The sequence below is a fragment of the Terrapene carolina genome, unplaced genomic scaffold, assembly GCF_002925995.2.
Source record: "Terrapene carolina triunguis isolate 2854851 unplaced genomic scaffold, T_m_triunguis-2.0 Scaffold192, whole genome shotgun sequence".
NCBI lineage: Eukaryota > Metazoa > Chordata > Testudines > Emydidae > Terrapene > Terrapene triunguis.
This window is the reverse complement of record NW_020664543.1, coordinates 3532769-3551451: the sequence shown is the minus strand read 5'-3', so window position 1 is coordinate 3551451 and position 18683 is coordinate 3532769. Positions and strand designations below refer to the sequence as shown.

Here is an 18683-nt window from a genome sequence, read left to right as displayed (position 1 = left end):
AGCAGAGCTTTGCTCCTAGGGAGAGGCTGGGCCAGTTAGGAGCTGTAATTCGCCCCCCTTGCCAGGGGAGGCTGCCGCGCAGACGGGGCTCTGAGCAGGGGCAGGTGACCCGACAGGGCCTGATCCTGCCTGCCTCATCTCTACACCATCAGCCCTTCAGGGCAGGGCCCGACTCTCACCAGGTGTCTGTGCAGCGCCTGGCAAACAGGGCCCCTGTCTGGGTCGGGGCCGTGCCCCTGCCGGCGTTGCTTCCCAGCCCCACGCTCCTGGGCCCCGTTGCTCCAGTTCTTCCCCCTCTCTCTGACGGACGAGACTCGCCAGCTACACACGGCTCGGCAGGAGCCATCCGGCAATCCCGCGCCTCACGCCAGCCTGAAATCCATCATCTTCCTTCCAGCCTTTCCCGCTCTTTAGGGCGCTTGCAGCTGCCTCGCTGCTGATTTATGCGGGCGGCTCGCCCCGCACCAGCGTTTGCATTTGCTTTCCATAATGATTATAAACGCTGTTTACTTTGGGCGCCTGTCGAAGGCTACTCAGAGGAACGGATTTCTCTCGCTTCCGGGTGAATTTTACTCCTGAGTGAAGCCTGGATGATGCCGACTTGAGATAGGAGTGGGGCAAGCTGCCCCCACCAGCTCTGCCAAAACACCTCAATCCTGACCCACAGCCCCCCCTGCTATTCCAGTCTGGCCATGCACCCCTCAGCTCTGTCAATGCTCCCTTCATGTTGAACCACAGCCCACGGCTATCCCAGCCCTGGGCTCCCCACCCCTCAATCCCAACCAGTAGCCTCCAGCGATCCCAGCCCTGGACTCCCCACCCCCCAGCTCTGCTGGTGCCCCTCAATCCCGACCTGCAGCCCCTGGCTATCCCAGCCCTGGGCTCCCCACCCTCCAGCTCTACCAGTGACCCTCAATCCCAACCTGCAGCCCCACTGCTATCCCAATCTTGGAAACCTCTCACAACTCTGCCAATACCCCCGACTCATGGCCCAGTTGCAGCTAATTTCAAGCCCAGCAGTGTGTACGAGGGGCTCAAACAATTCCTTCCAGCGTGTATTGTCTTGCAGTGAATTCCATCTACCGTCATGCTGCCCGTTCCCCTCGCTTCATTAGGCCCCTCTGAAGTTCTTCACGCCCTCTCCCGTGTCCTGACAAACGGTACAAGTTTGGGTCCTCTGCACATTTTGACACCTCGCTGTTCCCCGCCTTTTCCAGCCAGTCCCAGGATGCCCCTCTCCGTGAACCTTTAGTGTGTCGAAAACGGAGCTCCAATTCCTACCCCTTTGTAGCTGGTCTCTTAGCCAGTGTCTGAGCCACCGGAATCTACCGCACTGAGCATCTCTTCACGACAAGAGTGGAAATGACTCGGGGGAGGTACACCCGGTGAGGTATTTCGCCTGAGGACACCACTGCTCACAAAGGGCTCTGCCCATGCAGAGACATGAGACTGGAAGCTCCTCGGGGTAGGGACTGTTTGCTGTTCTGTGTTTGTACTGCACCTAGCGCAGAGGGGCCCCGGCCTCGGTCATAACCATAATTAAGAACAATGACATCTGCCCACCGTGGGCCATGAAGGTTGTTTGGGCTCTGGTGGGCTCTTCAGGGCACTCCAGCTCCTGGGGCAAAGACTCACCCACCAACGGAGACATGGAGGAGGGTGCGACTTACATGCCACCTGGACTTCCGTCTGCCTTTGCAAGAGGGCCCCCATCCGATTGCGGACGATGCAGCGGTAGACGCCGGCATGGGTGCGGTCCAGTGATGTGATCATGTACCTAGAGGGAGAAAGGGAGAGGTGACTAAATAGATACAGGTTTCAGAGTAGCAGCCGTGTTAGTTTGTATCTGCAAAAAGAGCGAGGAGTCCTTGTGGCACCTTAGAGACTCACACATTTATTTGGGCATCAGCTTTCGTGGGCTAGAACCCACTTCATCGGATGCCCAAATAAATGTGTTAGTCTCTAAACAGATACAGACACCCAACTGATTAGATACGCTGGGAGGCCAGCCACAATCTCTCACGTCAGCCAAGAGACTAACCAAGTTCCTACTATCTTTACGTCTCTCTGTGCAGCACCAGCACGACCAGCATCCACAGTGATCTGCAGTCACTCGCCAGGTCCCCGTTCCTTCTCCAAAGCCACGACCACAGACTTCCCAACCCACGAGACAGCTGGAGGGGTGGGGGAGGGGACGGAAAAAGAGAACGCCCCCTGCTGGCAGCAAATGGTATTACAGGAACACAGCCTGCAGGGTACAGTCGCATTTTTTACCCATGATGCTTTGTGGAGCATAGATCAGTCAGTGGCTATTAGCCAAGATGCTCAGGGACACAAGCCCGTGCTGCAGAGGTGATCCTAAACCTCTGACTGCCAGACGCTGGGACTGGGCAATAACGGAATAGATCAGTCAATAAATTGCCCTGTTCTGTTCATTCCTTCAGAAGCACCTGGCACTGGGCATGGTCAGAAGACAGGATATTGGGCTAGATCAGTGGTTCCCAAACTTTAACAACCTGCGAACCCCTTTCACGGACATATCACATCTCACGAACCCCCTCCTAAAAATGAATATTTCCAGGGATTTTCTCCCTTACCTGAGCATAAATCATAGAAGCAGTGATCTTGGAAATAATTTGTTTTTTTTATGACACGCTTATTACACACTATTTATTATTACATTATTATTTATCATTACATTATACATTTTATTACATTATGCAAACGGCAGCACTCTTCCAAGATTTCACTTTTGTAGCTCATATCACTTCGATTAAGCCTCCTACATGTTTCATCCAGGGGTACCAGACGTGAAACAGCAGGAAGGTATTTAAGAAGCCAACTCAAATAAAGAGTTCCTCCCACAAGCATTCGGGTCTTGAGCAGTCCACGCAAACAGCGCACGACTACAACAAAGGTTCAACTGGTTCTGCCAGGAAGTCATGGTCACAGGGCTCGGGCTGCCGGCCCCTGCGCCCGGGGACCCTAGGGACAGCTTTGTCCGTCATTACAGATTTTTTTTCTGAGAACCCCCGATACATTTCACGACCCCTCAAGGGTTCATGAACCCCAGTTTGTCTGACCCAACATAGGCACCATCTTTATGAGTTGCTGGGGGGTTCCTGACCCCTGCTCTGCCCCTGATGGCACCCTGCCCTCCTTCCCCCCTCCCGCCCCAGTGTCTCCTGAACAGCTGATCTGTGGCGGGCAGGAAGCGCTGGGAGGGAGGGAGAGGAGCTGATCAGGGGGCTGCTGGAGGGTGCTGAGCACCCACTATTTTTTTTTCTGTGGGTGCTCCAGCCCTGTAGCTGTTCTTGGACAGCCCTGGAGCACCCCAAGGAGTCAGTGCCTATGTAACCCAATATGGCTGTTCTTATGGGCTTCGCATCCACGTGGCTTCCCTTGTTCTAACACAGCTCAGGTAGAGCGTGTGCCTTTAAAAAGCAACCATGCCAAGTGTGGGATGGGAGAAATCTCTTGCTGCGGTGAAATCGGCACCCTGGTGCAGGATTCGGCGCTTCTCGCAGTACAGGACACAACGCAGACATGTGTCGAGTTCATGTTTCAGCCAGGAAACACGAGCAGTGTTCACCAGCTGCCCCCACCGCTCGTGTGTCGGGGACAGGAGGCGATTCACAGGATGGAGAGGCGGCAGGCTGTCAAAGGTAGAGATGTCCGGAGGGGCTGTCCCAGAACTCCTGACCTTAGCTTGCAGCCTCTGAGCTTCACAGAGGCCAAACGAATTCGCGACAAAGCGCTGCTCTGAGTCACTGGCGCCCGGCTGCACAGCTCTGACCCCCAGCAAGGACACAGAGACCTTTAGGTCTATTCTGGGCCTTGGGGAAGGAGCATCTTTGGCCCCGCTGACCCCACGAGGGAAGGGGAGCGGGCTCAGGGCTCCTTCCCCCCCATTCTGGACTGCAGCCTTTAACGCAGGTGCTTTTCCCCTTCGCTGCTGTGCCGTTAATGGCCCCGCCATCCCCACACCTGCCGCTCAGCACAGCGGGGGAGGCTGGTGCTTGTGGGGGGCCCCTTGCCTGGGGGATCCCCGCCAAGGCCTGGGGCCGACGCTGGGAGCTGGTGCCGCGGGTCAGTGCATCACACTTGACCTCCAGGCATCGGCTTCAAGCGAAGTAAAGTCACGGGGGCTGTCTCTGAAACCAACCCTGTTCTGCCCCCTTTCCGAGGGGCCCCAGGTGAGGAAGTGGCTGTAACGGGTTGAGCTGTGCCGTTAGCGAGGCGCTCTTCAGCGTGTTTCTTGGCCTACTTTAGTACACTTCTACGCTCGACTGGCCGGAGTCCATGCTCCTTTCTCTTTCCCTCACGAGGATTTGACCTCCTATTTTTAAAGGAGGACGTTTTGCCTCTAGCCGCCTCTTTGACTCTGCTGCTGAGCCCTGGAGGCATTTTTTGGCCCCCTGACTGTTTCTTTTTTATTTGGGCCTCTAGTATGGTGTTTTGAAATAGTCTCCATGCAGCTTGCAGGCATTTCACTCTGGCAACTGCTCCTGTTGAGTGCCGCCTAATTAGCGTCCTCATTTCCGTGTCGTTCCCCGTTTGGAAGTGGTGGGGCTCTTTGGCATTTCCCCCCGACCAGGCTGTTAAATTTAGCACATCCTGGTCACTATTATCAAGCAGTTCAGCTGCATTCCCCTCTTGGACCAGACCCCGTGTGACACCTCGCACTAAATGAAGAACTGCCGCCCGCCTTGTGGGTTCCAGGACTCGCTGCTCCAAGGAACAGAGTGTTTATCTCTGCATCCTGCCCTTTTACTTCCTTTGACTCGATGCGTCTTTCACATACAGTGCCAATCCCCCATGTCACGGAGTGTGGGGGGACACAAGGCCCTGCACCCCCGGCTTCCTGCGATTCACCATGACTCTCAGCCAGCCAGTAAAGCAGAAGGTTTATTAGACGACAGGAACACAGTCCAAGACAGGTCTTGCAGGCACAGACAACAGGATCCCCCCCAGTTAGGTCCATCTTGGGGTCCCAGGGCACCACAGCCCCCTTGGGAGGCCAGAGCCCCGTCTGCCTCCCAGCCATATCACCAGCCAGCTCCCGAAACTCTCCCTTCAGTGACCCCTCCCACAGCCTTTGTTCAGTTTCCCGGGCAAAGGTGTCACCTGGCCTCTAACCCCTTCCTGGGTTCTCACGTTACATGCTCAGGTATCTTCCCTCACGGCCAGTCTCCCATCCCCCAATGCAGACCGTCCCAGCCAACCTCCCCTGCCTTCCCAGCCAACACTCCCCACTCAGCATTCAAAGACCACAGTAAGAACAGTCCCAGTTTGTCACACCCCAGCAGCACGACCTACTCTGCCATTCCTGGTAGTACCCTGGTATTACTGCATCCCATGGATTATCCTCGTTCCACCCAGTTTCCACAAGGCCTCATTTCACGCCAGGCACCCTACCTCACCCGTCTTAGTATTTCCCCTCTAGCATTCGTACATGCTGTCTGCAGCCAAAGGTTCCTACGAATGTAGCTCCGGCCCCTCGGCTAAGGCAGCCAGGAGAAACAACCCCGCAGCGGCCCGAGGCTCAATCCAAACACAGCAGGAAGCCCAGAAGAGCCAAGTTCCGCTTGGCCAGTGGCGTTCTCCCTTTCCTGGGGCTAGACGGAGGTTACCGGACTCCGTGGTCAATGCTCGCTTTGCAGTCAGAGCATTGCTCTGAGCACAGCAACCCGATCCCATTGCAGCTCAAAGAGAAGCGAGCCGTGAGTCAGCGTGGCCGTTCCTGGGACCCGGGACAGCTCCCCGGCATGACACGAAGGGAACCCAGGAGTGCTCCGGAGCAGCAAGTGGCTTCCCCCGGGGATGGGGAACATGGAGCACCCTGGCTTCCCAGCTCCAGCTCTTGACGGGAGACAAGCTCTGCCAGCCTGGAGCAACAGGCGACTTCTCCACCTCGAGCAGCAACGCTGCCAGGCATCACTCAGACAAACTCGCTCTAGTCCCCGAAACGCCACTGCCTCCTGCCGGCGGCCCACGGCAGACTCTGCCCTTTGCCCACTCCTCGGCAGAGCCGCTGTGCTGCCAGTCTTGAAATACCCTCAAGGCTCAGCCCAGCCCACCCAGTTTGTGCCGGCGTGAGTCCACGGCCCGCAGTGCCTGGAGAGACAGGACGCAGCCTCAGGCCCAGCCGCTCCCAGGAGAGGGCCCAGTGAGGCTGCCCGGGGAGCAGGGCCGGCCCGCCTGGCAAGGTCACCCAGCCCGGTGCGGTTCTGATTAGTCTGGATCGAGCTGCAAGCCAAGCTGCTTATCACCCCCGCCATCCGCGGCTGCTGCGCTTATCTCTCCCTCTCTAGCCTCAGAAGATTATTAGGAGATAAGGAAAATAAATGTACATTGGCTCGTTTCGGCGCCCTTGGGCACCAGCGCTTACCTCCTCCGTCCCAGCCAGGCCCCACTCGCCCCAGCTCCCAATGGGGCGCCAATTCCCTGTGGATTTAACACTCAGCCCCCCTGGATTTAATCATATGGGGATTACAGGGGCCCCAACCACAATCAGGGCCCCACGGCGCACCCACAGTCCCTGCCCCAAAGCGTCCACGGCCTAGAGCAGGCAGGAGGGGGACAGAGAGGCACAGAAAGGGGGAGCGATTTGCCCAAGCGGGGTGCGGACCTAGGACCAGAACCCAGCTCAGCAGTGTCCCAGGCTAGCCGCCTGCCCCTTAGCTTCAGCCGCCTGAGCTTGCAGGGTAAAACAGCACCTCCCAGCTGGAAGGCACGAGTGGCAGCCGGAGCATTAACCTCGGGGCCTCCTCTGGACTATTTCTGTTCAGCACAGAGAGAAACCGGAGACAGGGATGAGTAAATAAATAAGGAAACCCAAGCCTCCCCCCTGAAATCCAATCAAGTATTAAAAAGTGCCGCTGGCCGCTTTGATTCGGCTGCGTTTTGTCCTTTTGATACACAGTTTAAATTAAACTTTAATAACAAGACACGAACGGACAGTTGCTGCCTGACAGATTAAACCCCCTGCCCAGCCGCCCAGCCGCTGTGGGCGTCAGCACTGCCAGTGCCCCCCTGCCCCCCGATCGACACCCCCCCACCCGGTCAGCCGGCACCCAGACAAGAGCTTGAGTTGAGCATCTCGTCCCTGTGCTGCCGCACTAGGAATTTAATCTGCCCCACGCGGCGGCTGGAGAACAGGAGCCGGGAGCCTTTGATGTGACAAAGAGGAAGAGGTTTCACTTCAAGGCCCCACAGAGAGCCGGGGGGGAGCAGCAGCGGCAGCGCTCTGCCGTGCCAGGGCTCCGATGCCAAGCGGGGGGCTAATGGAGTCGAGGAAGTGGCTGTTTCACCCCAAGGAACCTCTCAGGGGGCCTGAGATAACCTAGATGTGCATCAGTGGGTTGATAGCTGGGAGAGCTAGTCATATCGTGGGGACGTGCTGTGCAAAGCTTCCCCCACCCGCTCCATCTTCGATGACGCCCCTCGATCCCAAGCAGCAAAATACCTCCCCGCCCCACTGTTCCACTCCTGGGCTCCAGACATACCCAGCTCTGCCAGTGCCCCTCAATCCTGACCCACAGCCCCTGGCTATGCCAGCTCTGGGCTCCCCACACACCCAGCTCTGCCAGCGCACCTCACTCCCGACCCGCAGCCCCCGGCTATGCCACCTCTGGGCTCCCCACACACCCAGCTCTGCCAGGGCCCCTCAATCCTGACCCACAGCCCCTGGCTATGCCAGGTCTGGGCTCCTCACACACCCAACTCTGCCAGTGCACCTCAATCCTGACCCACAGCCCCTGGCTATGCCACCTCTGGGCTCCCCACACACCCAACTCTGCAGACACACCTCATTCCTACCCTGCAGCGCCCCGTGATATTCCACTCGTGCGCTGCACGCTCTTCACGCACGCATCTCTGCCAACGCGAAGTCCATCCCTGTGCTATAGGGAACAGGAGGCCTTCTGCTCGGGGGCACGCTCCTTGCTGAGACCTAGCAAACTCATGGCACTCACCACCACAGCCTAGATGACCCCTCAGTCTCTCCACAATGATCGACAAGCCTGGAGGACCCCAGGGCTGCCGTGGGCTATGAATGCCGGGCCGTCTTCCTGTCCGCGCCACTTGTCTGCCCTGGCCTTGGGAGCTGGCAGGGGATTTGCAGAGACAAGACGAGCACTGTCCAAGTGTGTCTGAGAGCAGGATCTTTGTGTATTTCGATCCCCTGCCGGCTCACAAGAACAGAGCAGACAGGCAGATTGGAGCTGGGGACAGGCGCACGCTGGCCTGGTGTGCATGACTGCAAGCAGGCCCTGGGTCCTGAGAGACAAGAGTTAATCGCCACAACTTGCCAGGCCTCGTCTTAAAAACAGGGCACCGCTGTTCCGAGAGCAGACGGAATGTTAAAAGCGTGCGAGCCACCAGCGTGTGCGAGCCACCACCATGCTGAAATTCCACCGGGTCCCCGACCAGCCCCTAGGTGGCAGCCTAAGACCCGCATTGGGCCACTAAACCGTTTCCTGAGGGCTCGGCTCAGGCTCTCCAGCGCAATGGACAGGCCAGGTGCCACCAGCGTCCTGCCAGCTCTCCCCCCGCCCCGCTTTCCACCGGCAGCTAACCACGCCCGGAGTTCGAAGCCCCAGCTTGGCCGGCCTCGTTAGCCCAAGCAGCCGTCGCTGTCACCGGCTCTTCGGGCGCCTTGGGCCAGAGGGAGCACCGCCAGGCCCCTGCATTCCTGCAACACCTCTTTCTCCGCTGCACCTCCCCCGCCCCCCCGGATGATCACAGTGCTCCCGGCTGAGCCAATCCCAGCACGCCTCCGCCGCCAAATGCAGCCACCTCTGGGGTGGAGGGTGTTAACCCAGTGGCACACACCGCGCTGCACAGGAGCGAGCTGAGCCCCCAGCTGGCTGAGCGATCGCTCCTGCCCCTATCGCTCCTGACCCCTGGCTCCCGACTCCTGCTCCAGCCATTAGCCCTGCCTGCCCACGCCCCGCTTGCGACGCCACCGTTCCCCCACCTAAGTGGGGCTGTGGGTGAGGGTCATCTGGGGTTGCATCCCCCTCCCAGCCCTGGATCTCCTGCTGCGCTGAGCATGGGCAGATGGCTCGCTAAGGGGGCGCTGCTGAGCCCCCCCGCCCCGCCCCCCGGCCTTGTCCCTGCCTCACGTTTTGTCGTGGCTCAGTGACTGGTTCGGAGAGACACGGCGAGCGAGCGGCATCCAGGAGAGAAGCGGGAGAACCCAAATCCCCCCCTCCCTCCCCCCACATCTGGGCCAGTGACCAGGAGTCCCTTGGGCACAGGGTAACTGCCCCCATCCCCCGCTCCCCCCCACCAGGAGCTGCTGTCATTGGCCTTTGCTGGAAATGTCTGACCGAGCTGCCCGGGACAGGGCCAGGGCGAGCCCCCGGCAGGTGTTGGCAGCGTGAAGGTGCCCAGCAGTCCCCCCGAGGGCCTGTGTGCCTCACTGGGGTCCAGAGCCAGGCCTGGGGTCCGAGCGCTGCCGGGGCCAGGGAAGGAGAGAAGACCAAGGGGGTCTCGTCCTGAGCTGGGTGGAGCCTCTCCTGCCTGACGCCAGCCGCAGGGAGATCAGAACTGGGCCTGCTGGGTCCATGCCAGGGTGGGCACCGCAGAGCTGGCAGTGACGTTCCAGAGACAAAGCGGTGCCAGGATAAAAGAGCCGGCTCAGCTCTGTGGCCCGTACCTGACCCTGCAGGGAGCGCGCCCGGTGCCCGAGGGGAGAGAGTCCTTGAGTGTCATGCCCGATATCGACCAAGATCCTGACTGGCTTTAAATGAGATATTTCAATTCCGCCGAGCTGTCAGGAGCCGAGGCGGACATCAGGAATAATGGACAGACTCTCCTTGCACTGTCCTCGGTAATAAATCTCACCCGCACCCCCAGCGCCGGCGTAGAGACAGACGTGCTCACACACACACGCAGACACGGACATGCACACGCACGTATGTGCACACACCGGGGCCCGGAAACGCACACGCCAAGGCCTGGCGGGGGGAGGGCGAAGGGGGCAGGGTTCTGCGGCTGGCCCAGCTGGAAGAAGTCTGCGGAGGACTCTACACCCTGGTGGAAATTAAACAGGGTGCCCAGGGATTCGCAGCCACCGCAGAGCAATGACATACCCTGCTGGGACGGCAGGGAGCTGGTGGTGGGAGCGAGACCGTGGCCCACCCACAGCCTTGTGCTGAGACGGCCACATGCTTGAGCTGGGCACAGGCCCCGGCTAGTCCCTGCCCCCTGCCCGGATGCTGTCCCCTGTCCTAGCCCCTCCCATCAAAAGCTCTGTCCTTCGGCCCCTGCGCATGGCAGTGACTTCAAGAGTCCTGGGCCCGTCTCTCCCTCAGGCCGGGGCTGGTCGGGGGGACGCACAGGGAACACCTAGACAGGCTGACAGCTCCGTGCAGGCTGTCGGCCTGTGAGCGGGGCCATCCTTCTGGCCCTTCCAACCCGTCCCCCACGGATTCTCCATGCCCACCCTGAAGCAGTGACGACGCCATGCCAGAGCTGTCACTGCTCAGCCACGGGCTCGCTCTGTGCAAGGGGCACTCCTTGAGGGACGTGCAGAACCGTGTCTGTCCCCCGCCCCCACCCTGAGTGACAGCTAGAAACTCCTGCACCATCGCCCCCTCCCAACACACACACACGTCCCGAGGGAGCTGGCACGACTGGTGTGATGCAGGGGCAATGACACACCAGGGTACGGGGGCAGCCAGGCAACCCTCTGGGCACAGCGTACGGGACAGAGAGCAAGCGCGCGATACTGCACTCGCGTGCCGACTTGCAGAGAGCAAAGGGGCGGGAAAGCTCCCGGGGACTCTGCAGTTGCATTCCCGGCTCCGACACTGTCTCACTGTGTGACCTGGAGTCATGTCCACTCTCCGTGCCTCAGTTTCCCATCTGTAAAAGGGGGGTGAGAATACGCCCGGTTGCCTTAAGCAGCTGTGCAGGGCTCAGAGCACGCAAAGTGCTACGTAAACAAACAGGAAGGGCTGAGTATCACCCCTGCGGCCTGAGTTGCCTTGCGTATATTTGCCGGCTCACCCAGAGGATCAGATCACGTTTGGCGTGTGGGTAACTCTCGCTGGTTTGATCCCCAGCAGCGCCCATTACATGATACCTGGGCTTGCATCATGCCTGGTGCACATGCAGCCTGCTCGCGGACGTGCTGTGTGCATGCACAAGTGTGTGCACTGCACACGTATGCATTCTGCTTGACGAGCGTATGACGTGTCTGTGTGTAAGTGCACAGACAGATGCAAAACTCTTACGCTGCTTCACCCCACCGCGTTTGTCTTGTGTGCTGGGGGGGCGGGTGTACCAGACCCCTTGTCCAATTCACTCCAAGCCCTTGATTAATGCGGCCCAGCGCAGGGGCCGCCAAGCCCCGGGGAGCCAGGGCTAGAGACGCATTTGAATTCAATCTCCCCTGCCGGCCTTTTCTATCAAATGAGCAGCGTGTCAGTGTCTGGAGCTGCCAGGCTCTGTGGAGTGCAGCAAACGCCTCGGCGCCGTCTCCTTGGGCCTGCGAGAAACAAATGAAGAGATCCTCCGCTGGGTCCCTGACGTGAGACACCCCAGTTAACGGGCCTCTTCTCCTTGCCAGCAGAGGCAAAGGGGCCATTAAGGAGCTGGCCCGGTTTGCACCTGAATGGATGGAAATAGCCCAGAGAAAGGAAACAAATTGCTCAGCACAGCCTGGCCTGCAGTTATTAACCGAATCAGAGGAGAGGCTCTGTGCTCCACGGCTGGCCTTTCGTAAAGGCTTTTCTCTACGTTGGCTTTAATTTTGTTTTCTTTCTGATCTCCCTTGGCATTGGGAGGATCGTTACCGAGTGCAGGCGCTCACCTGACGAAGGGCCGGGGCTGCCTTCACGGGGACGGGAATTAATTGAGGACCACAATGCAGAGGTGGGGAGCTCTGAAATCATGAAGCAGGAAGTTTTGTTTATGGTATAAACCCTCAGGGGTGGCACTGAAACCTCGCGGCACGGCCTGTCCTCCGGCACAGCCTGGTTTGGTGCTGCTGTGCCACTCACCAGCACTGGGCTGGGGCAGAACGGTTTGTTATTGTAGGGTCACTCACAGGGCGGGGACACGCATTGGTTTGTTATTGCAGGGTCACTCACAGGGCGGGGACACACGTGTTGATTTGTTATTGTGGGGTCACTCACAAGGGCAGGGACACCCGCTGGTTTGTTATTGTAGGGTCACTCACAGGGCGGGGACACGCGCTGGTTTGTTATTGTAGGGTCATTCACAGGGTGAGGACACATGCTGGTTTGTTATTGTAGGGTCACTCACAAGGGCGGGGACACATGCACTGGTTTGTTATTGTAGGGTCACTCACAGGGCGGGGATACACGATGGTTTGTTATTGTAGGGTCACTCACAAGGGCGGGGACATGCGCTGGTTTGTTATTGGAAGGTCGCCCATAGTGCCGGGCTGCTGGCATTGATTTTCTGGGCTTTTCAGTGATAGAGAGAACATTGTTCCTGGGGGGAATCCATGCCCACAGAGAAGAACGGTCTGGGCTGTGCAAATGTGAGCGATGACCGAGAGTTAGAAGGAAAAGCCAAGCCAGACTTCCAGGCCCAGGGCTCAGGAAGGGAGATCAGCCCACGGAGGGAGAGATTATGCAGGTGGCTTCATGGCTTAGGCCGGAGCCCCTGAGAGCTCAGTGGCTTTCCAAGCCCCCAGGGCTGTCACCACGCTGCTACCCCCGTTTGAAATCCCATTGACCACGGGCTAAACCAAATCAATCCACGCAGCAGGCGCTTTTCTTCCGGGCCTGGGAGAATGACGCTGCATTCAATGCCGGGGCAGCAAAGGCCAAGGGGCAGAGAAAAGGAACGGCCTCTGAGCTGCCCCAGGAAATCCATCTCCCAAAGCCCTTCCCCTCCAAAAGGGGGATGACCAACACCCGCTCCCCTGGGCGAACCTGCTGGCAAAACAGCCCCTTCTGCCCAGGGGAGGCGACACACGGGGATTTCTAGGCTCATCTGCTCCTTGTGGGCTCCTTCCCCAGCCCTCTCCTCCCATGAAGGTGAAACAACGAGAAACTGAGGCTAGCACGTCCCTCTGTGGCAACAAGTCCGATGCAAAGGCATCTGGGTTATTTTGGGGTGTGGCCGCCTGACCCAAGACATCACCCCGAAGCTCATGTGGCTTTGTTATCGTAGGGTCGCTCATGAGGGCTGGGCTGCAAGTGCCGGTGTGTTATTGTACAATAGGGCTGCTTACGAGCCCCGGGATATTAACACTCACTTTGTTATCTTAGGGTTGCCCAGGATCGTGCAGGCTGGTTTGTTATTGTAGGGATGTTTCATGGCTGATTTATTTCAGGGGGTGAGGAGACGTCACAGCTGAAGCATTTGCCCTAGCAAATTAAAAACCAGAACGTTGCAAGGTCCATGTGACGCTTTAAACACAGGCCACGGAAAGCAGCAGCTCCCTAGATTTGGGATCTCAGAGCCTTGGCACAGCCCCTTTGATTAACATACTGTATAACGACTAATTAATCCTACAGGGGGACATGTCCTGGAATCGTTATTGTGTGATAATGAAACGGCAAGAGAGCATTAAAACATACTTAGCAAGATTTACCAGCTCCCCACATGCCGGGAGCAGTGGCCAGCCGCAGCAGAGGGGCCTCACTCAATGTGTTTTTAACCATCCCCCCGGTATTTCATCAGGTTGTGTTAACGGTGTTATGGAATCTCAATTAGCTCCTGATTGGAGAAGGCTGCCGTTTGACACATGCGGCCAGAGCCATCCTTGGCGGCGCCTGCCAAAGAGGCATTTTGCTGCGGTCAGGGGAATTCCAGTAACTCCGGCGGCCTTGTAAATCGCCAGCTCAATTGGTCCGGCTAGAACAATAAGCTGTTTAATAATTTATGCACATGCATTAATCTGCTGGCGCGCAGGGGGCGGAGAGCCCCGCCACGTCGGGCCGGAGAGCGGCACAACTAACAAGACGGCGATTCATGTTTCAGTATCTAAAAGGGACGTGGCCAAGGTCAGGGCAGGAGGCCGGGAACACGTCCTACTTTCCTGCGCCGCTGGGGCGAGTGCCTTCCCGGCCTGCTGCTCCAAACTCACCAATCGACACTGGCTCTGTAACCCCCGCTCTTCCACAGACCCCGCCCCTCCCCAGTAACCAATCAACACGCACAGCTTGGCTACCCTACAATAACACACGCAGCCCCGCCCTCCAGAGCAACCCTGCAACAACACACCAACCTCGGTAGGCCAGGGCTCACGAGAAAACCTAAAATCAATAAAGCGTCTCTTTCCAAATAGAATCGGGAAACATCCCCCTTCAATAAATCGATGGGGATGCTGCGCTGCAGCCCACGGCTGCACGGACCCTCCCGCCAGCAATGGGGCTAGAACTCAGAACCCCCTGCTCCGGAAGCACGCCTCCCTGCCACGTGAGTTAAAGGAAAGTCTCCACTACCTTGGAGCAGCACAGGGCCTGACACAGACAGTAGAGCGGTTCCGATTGCCCCCAGTACACGGCACTGGCACACACACACGCTGCACTGAGCCGACCCTTAAAACAAAACGACACCCAGAAAGTGCAGGATCAGCAGCCTCCCGTAGGGAGGGGGTGGGGACTCACCACCGTGCGTGGGGAACGCCAGCTGGAGCCGTGACTGCAAACCCGCTGCTTCTCCAATCCGCCCCCAATCCCTGGATTGGCAAAACCTGGCCAAGACGGGGCACGCGGTGCCGCCTGGCTCACGGGAAAGTGGGCCTTCAAGCTTCTGGCTGCCCGCAGGCAGGGCAAAGCCTCATGGACAGGGCATGTCCTGGGCTCCCCACCCTTCACATTCCCCCTCCCTCCTCTGTTTTAAATGTAAAGTTCACTGAACTTTCAAGATCCTCGCAGGCTTTGGGATGCATCTGATTTTTAACTGGCTGCATTTCCCTCATCTCTGTGGTCAATTCCGATCAGACGGCCCAACCCTGAGCTCTTCGCTCAGCTCAGATCCCCACAGCTGGTGCCCATTTGCTTGTAACGCCTGAGGAAGGAGCCCAGAAACCAAACTGGGATTCTGCTCACTGGTTTTAGCAGCTGATTCTTGCTTTCGCTTGCGTCAGCTTCGCACTGGTGCAAAACCACTGACTCGGGCGGAGCCGCTCCTGAGTGAAACCCGTGGGAGTAGGGTGACCAGATGTCCCGATTTTATAGGGACAGTCCCGATTTTGGGGGCTTTTTCTTATATAGGGTCCTATTACCCCCCACTCCCTGTCCTGATTTTTCACACTTGCTGTCCGGTCACCCTACGTGGGAGCGAGAGCAGAACCGGGCCCGTTTTCTTCCCAGCTTCCTCCGAAAAAGGTCTTACAAGAGCCAAAACGACAAGCCTGTGCCAGAAAGAGAACCCGCAGGCATCCGGCCCAAGCGAGGCGGCGTGGGGGCTGTGCCGTAGCAAAGGAAACCCAAACCAGAGCCTTGTGGGGAATTAGTCATGCAAAAATGTTTTGGGGGGTGAGCGACGTGTCTGACGAAGCTAATATGCAAGCCAAGGAGCTAATTAAATTTTCCTAGTCTCCACGCTTCTGGCAGAGGGTTTCTGGGCTCGTGGGAAGCCACGGGCAATCCTCTAGGTGGGCGCTGAATCCTGCACCAGATGTGGAGGGGAGAAAGGATGGAAGCGGAATGAGAAAGTATTTAATAGAGGGAAAGGGGCGTGTGTGTGAGTCCGTCCGTCTGTCTGTCCATATTCTAATAGATGCGCGATGTAATTTCAGAAGGGAGCAGGACTCACTGCAAACCCTAATACGACAATCTCATGTGATAAATTACCAGCCCTAACCAATCTGCATGTTCAATTTCTTGCACGAGAAATAAATATCCTCAATCCGCCAGAGAAGCTCTTTCCTTCGGAGGGTTTCATTAAAGACCTCGCACGGCCTGATTTGCATGTTATGATTCCGTGTATGAAAAGAGCTCGGCCTCCGGAGAACCCGCTGGAGAAAGACACCGTGTGCGCACGGGGCTGGGGTAGAGAGAGTGCAGCACACGCTGGGCAAAATCTTTCCAACTTCTCGGCCTCAAACTCTCTGGAGACGCTGGGTTAAGCTGCCTTCTCCTTAAGGAAGGACGAACCCCTTCTCTGAGCAGTTTAGCTTTTCCCTGAGAGCCTCCCCTGGATTTTTCCGGGCAGGTAAAAGAGGAGGGTGGGAGCTGATCTGCAGAGACTGGTGCACAGAAGCAAGCTAACCAGCGCAGGGATCTCCTGTATCCTCCCAGCGCCCTGCAGGCCGGGCGATCGGAGCCACAACGAGCTAGTGAGCCCAGCATGCTTCACGGGGGAAGCGCGCCAGCTCTGATGCAAACCCCCTGACCCGCATTCTTCCCCCTCGCCCTTCTCGGCACCTCCACAAGTCGCTCCCCTTTGTGTGCCGGGCCCTGACTCATGGAGGGAAGAAAAGGGGAGTTGCTATGGAAACGCGATGCAAAACTGGGAGACAGGTTCTTTTCTTTAAAAAGAAAAAAAAGTGAACTTATTAGTCTCAAATGCCATAACGCCTGAAAGGCAGCGCAGGACCCCTCGCTGGGCTAATGAGCCTTCGTGCCCCCGCTCCTTCCTACTCCGCTGCCGGAGGTAGGACCCCCGCACGTCTCTGGGCGACCCCTGCTCTTTTCAGTCGGTTCGAGGGCTCGGTGTATGCGGGGGGAAGGACGCCAGGGTAGTTCCACCCACGACGGGCTGCCCGCGACTGCACCCGGATCTGGTGCAAGGTGGGAAACGAAAGCAACGGAGCAGATGCCAGGCTGGGGGGCACGGCGCTCGCTTTGGGAATTAGCGACGCCTCATTTGGCAAGAGGGACTGGAGTCCAGGCTGCCCCCAATGCCAGGGCAAGGGCTCGACAGGAACCACTGTCCACCAGAGCCTCAGCAGACAGGCTGCCACTTCCTCAGATGCTCTCGGCGAGGGTGGAATCTGCCTTGCCGGGGGGCGGCATGGACGGGGTGCAGGCAGGGGCGGCTGTAGCCTCCAGATTCAAAGGGTGCACTGTTCTAAACTCCTCCGGGGTCACGGGCCTCCCTCCCCATGGACCCAGGCCTGCTGGGTCGCTGTTCTCCCCTGCGGGATGCGGGGACTCTCCCGTGTGTGTGGCCGAGGGCTGCTCTCCTGTCAGGGAGAGAGAGGGGAGATTGCTGGCGCGGTTAAATGGGAGACAGAAACAGGACACCTGGGTTCCTGGGCCAGCCCTGCCACTGCCTCACTCTGCGAAGCTGGGTAAAGCCGTTCCTCGCTCTGTGTTCCACAGAGAGCCTTGAGCCAAAGCTATTCTAGCCCGGAGGGGGGGTGCAAGGGATAACAAGACACCAACCCAAATCCAGCGCTCCCATCTCGCAGTCCAGGCCTTTCCCACTGGGCAGGCAAGCTGGCACCTTGGACACCCCAGTTTCACGGGGGCAGGCTGCCAGCTCTGGCTTTCTGTCCTGTGTTTGTACTGCACCTAGCGCAACCGTGTCCTGGCTCGGTCCTGGGGCCAGATGGTGACACAGACAATAACCAATGTCTAGGGCAGCCATCAAATCCTAGGCTATCAGCCAACTCCAAACGCTCTGGCCTGCATCTCCACTGATCCCAGCCAGGCCTCCCGGGGCAAACGCCTGGATGGAGAGAGAGGATGGAGTGACAGAGCGACCAAGCCAGGAGTCGGCCGGTGCTTCTCTTCTCCAGCTGCACCCGGGGCTGCTACCGGGCGACAATACCCTGAACTGCTTCCTTCCTGGGCAGGTGCCAGGATGGGAGGAGCAGGGCGCAGAGATTACCCAGCTGGCTTGGTAACCGAGCCGCCCTTGCGCCACTTTAAACAACTACAAATCAAACTGGGCACTAGTTCATAGCCCGGGCAATGGAACTGCTCAGAGAGTGAATCCCCGTCCTGTCGCTGTCTGCCGGCTCCCAGGTGCTCCTCTGGGGTCTGCTGTCAACATCTCTTGTGTCTCGTCTGAAACTGGGCGCTTCGGGGCAGGGACCCTGACTGGTGTTGTATTGCGCCCAGCATAACAGGTCCCTGGGCCCAGCTCCTCAATGGAATTTGGGTGCCTAATTCCCCTTGAAATCAAGGTGCCTAAATACCTTTGGGGCCTGGGGCCTGGCCTCTTAGCGCTACCGCAATACAAATAAATAATCACGTTGTGCATTTCGAAAGCTCCTTCCACCCAGCGGCACCTATTCGCTTAACGAGTGCATTAAGCCCCACACCCTCCCACGAGAACCCCTTAGCAAGAGGGGAAACTGAGGGCGCAGAGGAAGGCCAGCGACTTGCAGCGCCAGGATTAGAACCCAGGAGTCCCCTGTACTAAGTATTATAACAGTAAAATCTACAATCCAATTACCTTCCTCCCAATGTACCTGAAGGGAAAACACTCTCTCCAGTGGCAGCAGAATTCGTTGTTAATTGTGAAATAACTTCACTAAGGAACACTGGTAAAGCAATTGCTCCGAGCAGAAACCCCGGCTAGTGAAGAGAAACTAAAGATGATAAACAATTCTGACCCACGTAATTACTTTTTTCCACCCTGAAACCGGTATTTGCTGAAAAACGGTGAGTGATTTTCCTGTTCCGAGGGCTGCACAGCGCAGTAATTGTGCCATTAGGAGCGAGCTCTTGGCAGGGCTGGCTAAGCTCGGCTCCGGAGAAAGGGGAAAGGAAGCCGCAGAATTGGGTTTCAGG

At 57.9% G+C, this 18683-nt stretch overlaps 1 protein-coding gene across 1 annotated transcript in view; it reads right to left on the bottom strand.

Annotated features, from left to right (window-relative positions):
* Positions 1-18683, bottom strand: part of SDK2 (sidekick cell adhesion molecule 2) — a 153492-nt gene that overhangs the window by 50690 nt on the left and 84119 nt on the right. The window contains exon 3 of the mRNA XM_026654563.2: positions 1671-1777. Within this exon, the coding sequence (XP_026510348.1) occupies positions 1671-1777 (107 nt within the window). The remainder of the gene's footprint in view (positions 1-1670; positions 1778-18683) is intronic.